This window comes from Centruroides sculpturatus, unplaced genomic scaffold, assembly GCF_000671375.1.
Source record: "Centruroides sculpturatus isolate CEXI.00-Female unplaced genomic scaffold, Cexi_2.0 scaffold1574, whole genome shotgun sequence".
NCBI lineage: Eukaryota > Metazoa > Arthropoda > Arachnida > Scorpiones > Buthidae > Centruroides > Centruroides sculpturatus.
This window is the reverse complement of record NW_019386307.1, coordinates 52161-63397: the sequence shown is the minus strand read 5'-3', so window position 1 is coordinate 63397 and position 11237 is coordinate 52161. Positions and strand designations below refer to the sequence as shown.

The 11237-nt window shown below is 29.2% G+C and overlaps 1 protein-coding gene across 1 annotated transcript; it reads left to right on the top strand.

The window, feature by feature from the left end:
- Positions 1 to 1970: 1970 nt before the first annotated feature.
- LOC111614487 (glutamate receptor ionotropic, delta-1-like) lies at positions 1971 to 9953 on the top strand. The gene is made up of 10 exons (XM_023355862.1): positions 1971 to 1978; positions 2106 to 2151; positions 2229 to 2326; positions 4131 to 4221; positions 4303 to 4336; positions 4409 to 4461; positions 6121 to 6268; positions 6352 to 6578; positions 8256 to 8509; positions 8592 to 9953. Exons 2-10 carry the CDS (start codon positions 2113 to 2115, stop codon positions 8803 to 8805), a joined length of 1158 nt encoding a protein of 385 aa, XP_023211630.1. The 5' UTR covers positions 1971 to 1978; positions 2106 to 2112; the 3' UTR covers positions 8806 to 9953.
- The last annotated feature ends 1284 nt before the right edge of the window (positions 9954 to 11237 follow it).

Genomic DNA, 11237 nt, shown 5'->3' with positions numbered 1-11237 from the left:
AGTTAAAACTAGAGTTTACTGCTAGTCAAAAATGAATTTGAGTTAAAACTAGTTTTAACTAGACAAAACGGGTTTTAACAAAGACATTCAGTATAAAGTAGTTTCAACTAGTTAAAACGCGTTCTAACTAAAAACGGGTTTTGACTGTAACATATATATATAATTTAAAAAAATCAAATACGCACTACCAATGCAAATCGGAAGTCACGTCATTTCATTTCAATTCGAATTTAAACTTTCTTAATTTTTATTTTATTATCATATATTTTCACAATTTATTTATTTAATTTGTGCAAGTTAAAATTTGTATGTACCGGTAGAATAGTTCAAATGTAAAAGTTAAAACAGAATACTCTATTTTTGGAATGATCTTTCAAAATTAAATCCAAACACCTAAAAATGACCTATGCCAATATGTTAAAAAAAATGTTTACGTAAACAGTTTTCTTTCAGCAAGTTTCAAATATCATAGTTCCCTCTAATATTTTCAAAGATGTGTACTTTTGACATTAACCTTGTATTCTGTTCTGCGAACTGCACGATCGTATCGAAAAAATAATTTAAAATGAAACATTAGAAATTATTCCTGAAAATACTACTTTTAGGTGGGCAAACGGGGCAAACGAATAATACTTATTACTTAGAAAAATAGCAATTATGGCGCCAACTTACTGAACTTATATACTTACTCTGTTACATATAACAGCCAAGAAAGTAAAAGTTGACAAGATGAAGATATACAATGTTATCTTCCAATGAAATATGGAAAATTATATGGCAAAACAGTCGAAAAAATAACAGTTATTATATTTTAAAATATCTTAATACATTACTATATTTACACTGTAATATACAGGGTGGGCCAACGAAAACGAAACGGCAGAGTTATCGTGTTCGTCCAAGCAAATCGCTCGGACAGGTCGATTTTATTCTCAAGGGGGACATCTTCTGCAATAAAGTTTTTGCGATTCTGAATACAACAGACAACAAAACATTTTAAAAACTCATTCATTTTTTTTTCCGAAATAAATGTTTGTTTAGCTAATAAAAAATGAATAAGTTTTTAACATTTTTTGTTGTCTGTTGTATTCAGAATCGCAAAAACTTTATTGCAGAAGATATCCCCCTTGAGAATAAAATCGACCTGTCCGAGCGATTTGCTTGGACGAACACGATAACTCTGCCGTTTCGTTTTCGTTGGCCCACCCTGTATTAATAGTATTACTATTCGCCAAGATTACAAATTAGAAATTCACATTTAAGTAAAATTACTGAGTTCAACAAATTTATTATTTAGCTATAATGTAATTGGTTTTACATTAAATTAATTGGCAGTATACATTGTTATTCATGTGTCACGCCCGTAGGATATTGTGCAGTGAAGCATCAGTTGACTGTTCCCAAGTGTACTGTACATTGTACTGGTTATATAATGCATCATTTCGGGTCTGCAAAACAGTCAAGCAGAAATTTATTGTACAGAATTTATGTCTCCTCAAATCACTCTCAAGTAGTGAATGCCCAGTTATGTCGCTGAGACCCACTGTGACTCACTGACATTGTTAAATAAATTAAATTAAATTTTCCTTTTAATGCTTTTCTACTAATACATAATAATAATAAATGCAAATAAGGTAAAATAAAATCAAACAGGACTTTTTATAATCTTTTTAACTAGACTTACATCAAAATTTAAAGTTCTGTGTTTTACTTTAATAAAAATATAAAGATATATCAATTATTGTTATACTACTGTATAGCAAAGCCAAAAATTACTAATAATTTTCCGATTCTCAAATCAACTGACTGCTCATTTACTTATCAATACCGACCAGACTGTGAATCAATGATCTAGTAGATAGGTGGTTTCATCAATAGAAAGAAATTCTTAAAAAATGCTGGAAGAGATAAAACTAAAAACAGACGTTATCTTTCAAAAAAGTGAATATTTTTTAATTTTTATCATAATATTCGTAAGGTATTATTTTATTCTTTGACATACAAAATGAAATTTTACATTATTCATTTCATGTAAAGTACTGTATATTGTTTTTATTGTAAATTACAACATTTGCATTTTTATCACACTTTTCTTTTAATTTCAGAAAAGAAATGGAATCGAATTACGTGTGGAAAATTGCAGGAATCGATGTAAATTTATTTATTTTTAAAAGTTTTGTAGAAATATACTATTCACTTGAAGTTTTATTTATTACTCGATTTTTTAGGAGCCTATGTGGATGATCGTGAATCAATCCAACAATCAAATAATTGAGGCACTTCAGTTTTATATATTTGAAACTCTTCAGGAAAAATTAAAATTTAGGTAAAATTAATAAATATTTTATCTATATCTATATCTATATATAAAAATGGACGTGTGTGTCCCTATATTTCACTTTTCCGCCAAAACTACACATCGCACATGAATGCTGTCTGTATGTGGTGGTAGCCCCAAGTTTTCATTCGTGCACTATGGGGGTTGCGTCTCGATATCTATAAGGGTGCGAGAGATATGGGCTTGAAAGTGGTTGAAAGTGGCTTTCTATTTCGAATGTTTTGTTCGAATTTGTTCGAATTAAATTCGAACATAAAATTCGAATATTGGTTCGATTATAGAACGATTGTAAACGTTCCAGAAACGTTGAAAATAGTTCGTTTGACTAAACGTAAAAATTCTCTAATTAGTCTGGAAACGGGGGACCTAATTCTTGCATTCTGTGAAAACGGGTAGGATTAGCTATAATGTAATTATCTTAATCTTCACTATCGTTACTTTTTGCCCAGCGAAGCGGGTCCTTGCAGCTAGATTCTAGATTACTTAGAAAAACAATCTTTTGTACACGTATATACTGTATAAAAAAACTATAATACATACAAATAAAAACCCAGCGAAGCGGGTCCTTGCAGCTAGTATATATATATAAAAATGGACCTGTGTGTCCTTATATTTCACTTTTCTGCAAAAACTACACATCGCACATGAGTGCTGTCTGTATGTGGTGGTAGCCCCAAGTCTTCATTCGTGCACTATGGGGGTTGCGTCTCGATATCTATAAGGGTGCGAGAGATATGGGGCTGAAAGTGGTTGAAAGTGGTTTTCTATTTCGAATGTTATGTTCGAATTTGTTCGAATTTAATTCGAACAATATTCGAATTTGAATTCGAACATAAAATTCCAATATTGGTTCGATTATAGAACGATTGTAAACGTTCCAGAAACATTGAAAATAGTTTGTTTGACTGGACGTGAACAGGAGACGTTCAGAAATAGAATCGGGACCAGGTCCTATATTCAATATCAATGCCATTTTATCTATATCTATATCTATATTCTATATATAAAAATGGATGTGTGTGTCCCTATATTTCACTTTTTAGCCAAAACTACACATCGCACATGAATGGTGTTTGTATGTGGTAGTAGCCTCAAGTCTCCATTCGTGCACTATGGTGGTTGCGTCTCGATAGCTATAAGGGTGCGGGAGATATGGGGGCTTAAAGTGGTTGACTTCGAAGATTTTCTATTTCGATTTTTAAAATGTTCGAACCGTTTTAAATTCCAATTTGTATTCGAATTCGAATTGGTTCGATTATAGATCGATTTTAAACGTTCCAGAAAATTGATCAAATTGAAAATAGTTCGTTTGACTGGACGTAAAATTTTCTAATTAGTCTGGAAACGGTGGACCTAATTCTTGCATTTTGTTCTATAAGGGTGTGGCAGATATGAGGTTGAAAGTGGTTGACTTTGAAGATGTGTAACAATGGAAATGTCAACAATAGAAGTGTTAACAGTGGAAGTGTTAACAATGGAAGTGTTCAGTAACAAAGGAACTATTAATATAAAGCGGCATGCAAGATTTACAGGCGGTGTTTTGCGTTTTTGCGGGAAATCGAACATATTTTTAGACTCATTAAAAATTCTCTAATTAGTCTAGAATCGGGGGACCTAATTCTTGCATTCTGTGAAAACGGGTAAAATTGGCTATAATGTAATTATCTTAATCCTCACTATCGTTACGTTTTGCCCAGCAAAGCGGGTTCTTGCAGCTAGTATTCTTATAAAAATGAGACTGTACAACAGATTATAGATTTAATAAAATTATGAAAAATCGAAATTTTTGTAGGTATGAAGTCATTCAACCCATGCCAAAAGTTGCTTTACAACAGCATCCAAATGGAAGTTATTATGGAATGATGGGACAGATAATTAATAAGGTATTTGTAGTTAACTATTTATTTATACTTACAAATATTGACGTTCCATGAATTTTCTTATTGTGTTTATTTTTCTGACAGGAAGCAGACATGTCCCCTTTTCCTGTGTATATGAGTAAGAATGTCTTTGACTTGGCTGATTATTCTTCGATTACTCACATGATACCGATACATTTTATAATTAAAGAACAGAAATTGAAGCCGACTTGGAAGACTATTTTTAGACCATTTACATTCGAGGTAAATGATAATACGATTTTATAACGAGGTGATTTATCAATTTTTTTCTACATCTTCATTCAGAATATTTCAAAGTTTTGGAAATTCAGTTTATATAGTGTAGGTTCGAAACACTTTGGGCTATATCTTATTTATTAAAATATGTCAATAATTTTACATAATTCGTGCATTAAGAAATTTTGGTGTATTAATTCTTCAGTGAAATTTATTTAGTTTGCTATAATTGTCTTCAAGAATACATTTTGTGAATTATCAAGAATATGTCACTTGTCTAATTTCACAAATTTTAAAATATCTGAAAATAGAGAATATCACACCAAAGTATTTGGTTTTGAGAATTGTGTATGTTTTTTGTCTAGTTTTTGGTATTTCGATATTGTTTTTCATGTCAGAAAGTCTTGTAAATCACGTAAAATTTGAGTATTTACTTATTGATGTTTCAAAACTATTTTCATACTTATGTATGTAACTTAGATATGACTGTAACACTTATTAGGCATTTCAGTTGATAATCTGTGAATATTAATTTTCCTTCGTTGATTTAATTACGTTTATCATTACAAAAGGATTTTATTCTGCCACCGATTTGGAAGACTTTTTTACATTAAAATTACATTCATATGTTTTGTTCAGTGGTAATATCAATTATGCTGCTTTATTGCAAGCCAGTTATATTCACGAATACATTTTACTACAATACTGAGTATTAAATGAGCCTTTGAAGGTTTTTCATTTTGCCTAATATTAGATTTTCATATTGTGGTAATAATGATGATATCAAATAATCTGTAATTTTTAGAATATTCATAATTTATTTTCGTTCGCTTGGATACATTGTAGCTTATGAGTTTTTAAATAGTTGTTAAAACCAAAATTATCCTTTCTCCTCCGCATAGATTTCATTTTAAGGCAAATTTTGGTAACATTTATAATATTGCAAAGTTAATTTTTTTTTTTAATTTTACAACGAAATTTTTTCCAAATTAATTTGTTATCATTGTAATCGTTTTCTCTAATATTTTCTCTTGATAATTCATCAGAAAAACAACTGTTTTGTGATAAACATGTTCCTATAATGTATTTACATATTTGAAAAAATTCCTTTTCTTTTAATAATTCTTTATGTTCGTTATTATAAAAATATTGAGTAACAATATCGAAATTATAATTTGCATTTTTGTAAATTTTCAGTTAAAGTAAATAGGAAAAAATTAAAAATTGATAATTGTCAATAAATTTAAAATAGCATAATGTAAATTTTTCGGAATTTACAGGAATAATACGAATTTTTAGAAATCGTTTTAGTGGTATTCACTTTAAAATTGAATGCAAATCATTAGCATGAAATATCCTGTTTTACATAATTCTTAATTCTGTTTAAAGTTGATAAGATTCTATTGTAATTTTTACAAAAATATTGGTACAATGAAAATTACTCCTGAATCTGCTAAAAAAAATAAAATACTTAATAAAAGCAAATAAGTAATTACAATTTCTTAGTTAAAGTACACAGTTATACAATATGGCTTCCATGGATGACTACAGTATATTAGAATTTAATTACTGTAATTATTAAATAATATATAGTTAGGTAAGATATTTTGAATATATTCTTACAGATTTGGTATTTTATATATATACTTTAAAAATATATTTCAGGTATGGTTGTCAATCTTAATATCGATTGTATTAACTGGAACTATTTTGTCTCATATTATGAAGAGAGCAAATTCCTTACATGGATCGAGGAAATATTGGTCAGTAAAGAAAAGCATTTGGCTTTTGTTTTCAAATATCACTCTACAAGGTAAATTTTACTTTCTTCCACTTTTGTAACCTATAAAATTAATTATAGAACAGGAACTTACATTTTCATTTTGAAATTTTTAGGAATTAATTTAGATCGTATTGTTCGAATTTCAACAAGGATTATAATCGGAGTTTGGCTGATTACAGTAGTTGTTGTGGGATATGGCTACAGTGGAATTCTGATGTCTTTCCTAACTGCTCCGAATTACGAATGGACTCCAAGAAATTACCATGAATTAGCTTCTGCAGTAGAAAGTGGCGACTTCTCCTGCGGTATAAGTATTCATGCGAAAACCTTGCTTTTCAAGGTAATAAGATAATTTCGGATTAATGTGTATTCGGATTACAACAGATGAAATATAATTGATTAAAGTAGTATAAACGATACTTTCCAAAACTTAAATATTTCTGATTTCCACTTTTCTTCAGTATTATCAGACTATCAGCAAAATTTATGTTAAACATGAGAATGTTATTAAATTGAAGATAATTTATAACGGAATTGAACTTTTTATTGTAGAAATGTGCTATTTTCTAATAATTTTGGGCACATTTCTTTAATACTTTTTTCTTAGCAATAAATTCTTAGAAAATGGTGTTTTAAACTAGTCTTCGACAAGTTCCAAAACATTTGAAAGGAAAAAGAATAGACTTTGCGAATTTGCATATTGCTAATTTCATAGTATTAAAATTAAGCAACGAGTTGCGTAACTTTTCCGGGTTTTATGAGATTTTATTTTAAATTCAATTAAAATTTAATAGATGAATTCGGTTTAATTAATTCAGATTCTAAATGAAATAAATATTTATTATGAAATTGTCACAATGCCGGGCTGCAATTTTTTAATCATATTTTTAATTAATTTATCTAATGTAAGATATATGCTCTCCAACTCAAATTAGTAGTGGCTAGCCCCTTTACGTCATACCTTACTTTTAGCAATACAATCGTGCTGGTTATTTATGTAACTCCTTCTAGGTGAAAATTTTGAACTGAAATAATATGACTTTCTTTTTTGCAACGAAAGTTTGTTTAAAGGTAATCGGGTTTTTTCCCCTAATGTTTCTATATCTATTTTCGGCGTTCACCTATCTCACTAAGTTTTCCGGATTGAGGAATAACATTCGGACGAACGGACAAAAGAAAGTGACAATACAAATAATTAGACTTTTTTCCGTTTTAAAACTGCTACCTGATGTCGTTTGAGATTATTAAGGAAGAAAGATTGTAGGACTATCAATCTTACTATCATCCAGCACACGAGAAACGGTCTGCCCGTGATAGATACACATCTCTGAATAAATATATTTTACATGAAGACAATTATTTAGTGCTTGCAATATAGACGAGACGTCTGACGTCTCTAATTAACAAGTTCCATTTTGGTGTTTGGCGTTTACCAACGTCTGTTCGTTGAATCTGTTCGTTGAATTTCATTCGGCAATGCTGTCTTTCAATGTTAAAGTTTTGTAACTACTTAGAATTGTGCAATAAGCCGAACTTATTTTTTCCAGTTTACTTTTCGTGGATAATTTAGACACACGTTTTTAAAGGTAAAACGTTCTAAAAAAGCATCTGCAGTTCTTTCTTGTTAGTGTTGTGTATCTCTTTTTACTTTTCCGGCTGTTTATATAAATATAAGAAGGAAAAAATGGGCATCGTGTTAATTTTATTCTCCAAGTTTTTTGCAAATCTTCATGTTTTGAAACTTCCTGAATCAAAAAACTGAAAAAAATTCCGTGAATATGTACAGTACATATGTGTGTGTGTGTGTGTATGTATATGCCCATTTCCCTTTATATATCGGTACGGGTTGAAAATGAAAGTACGAAATTTGGCATGGTAGCTTGTATGTAACATTAAGGTAATTTAAAAATATATAAAATTTTTGTATGGAAATTTCATAACAGATCGCGTTACATACAATTTTTGTTATTTATTTTTATACATGCTACAAATGTTATATTTAAATTAATTTTTACAGGAAAATGAAACTGGAATTTGGAAAACGTTGAGTGATCATGTTAATAAAAAAGACAATTACTTGACTATAGATAATGCTATCGAAAAAATAAAAGGCGGTCGTTTCGCGTTTATAGAAAATATTGGTTTGATAGACAAGTTTATCAGAAAAGAACTAGATGGAAAAATAGTTACAAGTGAGGATGTGCTTGCAACGTATTCTGTGGCCTTTGCCCTCAGAAAAAATTTTCTGTATAAGAAACAGATTAGTAAAATGTACGGTTAATTCAACTTAATTTGTTGATAAAAATATTTTTTTGTAAATTTATTTTTAAATTACTTGTTTATTTATTTGTAGCGTACGTCGTATGTTTGAAAGTGGAATAAGTGAATTCCTTAGAAGCAAAGAATTAACAATTCCAATATATGAAAAGGACGATATTGCACCATTAAACTGCAACGAACTCCTAGGGAGCTTTCTTCTTCTCATTACAGGTTATGTATTGTCTATGATTTGTTTTGCTAAAGAATTAGTCGTAAGAAAAGTAAAACCGATTTCAACACTACAATAAATAAGCATTCATAAGTAGTTTGCAAGTCCTGTGCCATCACTGATAATTAAATATTTCACTTTATCTTTATCTTTTCACTGAAGATGTAGTAGTACATATTTTTCTTATGGATGTGAGTATTCAAATTAAGGAAAATAAATTTCGGCAGCAATTCATTATTTTTTATTAATTTGTACAGAAAAATATTCCGAATAATACTGGAAGGTGGGATAAGACGGAAGAAAGAGACAATGCGAATATAGACTGCATTGCGCTGACTTAAATGCTGTAACTTAGTAATAAATACTGCAACTAAACCTGCACACTGGTAAATTCACATGGCGATAAAAACAGCTGTTTTTCAGTGCTCATCATTAATGTCTTTCACAGCTGGACAGTTGGGTGTTGATTTAATTTCTTAGTTTTTAAAACTATTGAATGCAAATAGTGTATTAATTTTAATTCTTAGATTATTTCTATCAACAGAGAAATGTTTTACGTTTAGGCGATTGTGTAAAGATTTCATTAATACAATTGATTACCATGCATTTTAAGCAAGATTTCCAAACGATATTAGAAAAAATGGGCAAAAATTATGTGTAACAAGTCGGAACTACGTTTTCATGTTTAAAATTCTGTTATAAAGTAAAACAAAACATATTTGTATTCTAAGGCATATTACACTGCATATATAATGTATTCTAATTCATATTACACTGCATATACCGCCTTTAGTAAGGCAGTATATGCAGTGTAATATGTTATCGATAATGACACTGTTCATGAGTAGATAAAGAACATGATAATGATGAGGTTTAAGAGATTTCAGTCTTCGAGAGAAATGGATTCATTATTACAGATATGTCTATCATAAATTCTGAATATTGTGTTGTATTGTTATTGTATTGTAGTTAGTTGTATTGTTGATAATTATAAAAAGCTTCAATATAAACTATTCCATATCGTCTGAACACATTGTTTTAAACCCATTTAGAGGACAAAACAAAATATTTCACATTATTTCGTAAACATTGTAAGTTAAGAAAAATATTAGTAATGTGAGTTTTTATCGATCATGTTTGAAGCATAAATCCTTGATTATTCAATGACAGACAATTCTTTTTCAAGTTTAAAGATTTAATTATTGAAAAATATAAAATATAACTTCTTTGTTTACCTCGTCTTATCCTAACTTTCAATTTCTTTTCAGTTTAAAAAATTTATATAAAAATTTTCTTTAATATAATTTTAGATTTTACAATATTTTTTAGCGACATAAATTTATTGTGTCTTAGTGTAACAGAAGAACTCGATACTTTTTAAAATTTACGTTTTTAGTAAAATAGCCAGTAAATGATTCCATCATATTGTCTTTTACACAAGAAAAGGATTTAGGCTAAAATTCAATTTTTGTTTCACATTTTGACAATTCTTTTTTTTTATTTGAATTTATAAATAATTGCAATGTTATATAAATTAACGTAAACTAGACATGAATGTTTCCTATTTTTCGATAATTTATATTTTGTATATATAATGCAAAAAGTCCTAATAACCATCCTGCTGAATCAATTGCTTCTAGCCATTCAAAAGAATCAGAAATATCGTTATTCAAAATAATTCATCATCACTTAAATTAATCCACGATCACCAACTAAAAACTTTTTGTAAAGTTTCTATTAGATTGGAATTTGTAGAGTACCAAACAATTATTTTCAGTAAGAAAGTAACTATGGAAGAACAGAATCAATTACTCCATTATTGGTTTTCAAAATATTTTATGGTCAAGAAAAGTGATCGCTAGACAGTTGATAATCACTTTAGTGAAAAGAACGAACTGGAGGGTGGATGATGTTCATTTAGCAACAGGTTATGTCGATTTTATTGCTTTATAAACTTTTGCATTTTCGCGCATTGACACACCGCCTTGCTTTAGTTCATAATCGTAATAAACCGCTATACATGATGCCATAGTAATTTCTATTCATAGTCATTCTATCACGAGGAAATCCATGTGAACTACAGCAGTATAACTATCGAAGACCAATGTAATAAATTTACTGGCCATAGAATAGTGCAGTTCTTGCGGAACGGTTACACTATTGAAATCCTTATGTAAAACAATAGCAATGTCTCTGAACACTTGTGAAATTCAGATAGGAATTATCGAGGTTTTAAACATTTGCTTATATGAAACATCAACACTCTTTTTAAAATATGTTCAGATTATTGCGATGAATAGCAAACAAGTTAAAATGTTCACAAAAGAAGGGATGAGCGATACGTTATCAATACGGATTTTCGACATCTGCATAGTTTTAAAAATTACAATTGACGTTTTCTTGAAATCAGAAGGTAAATGTCAGACATATAAAACGATTTAAAAGTGAAATTAAATAACTTTAAAAATCTCATAATTAAATTCAATTCTATTATCTATCACTTTTAAATAT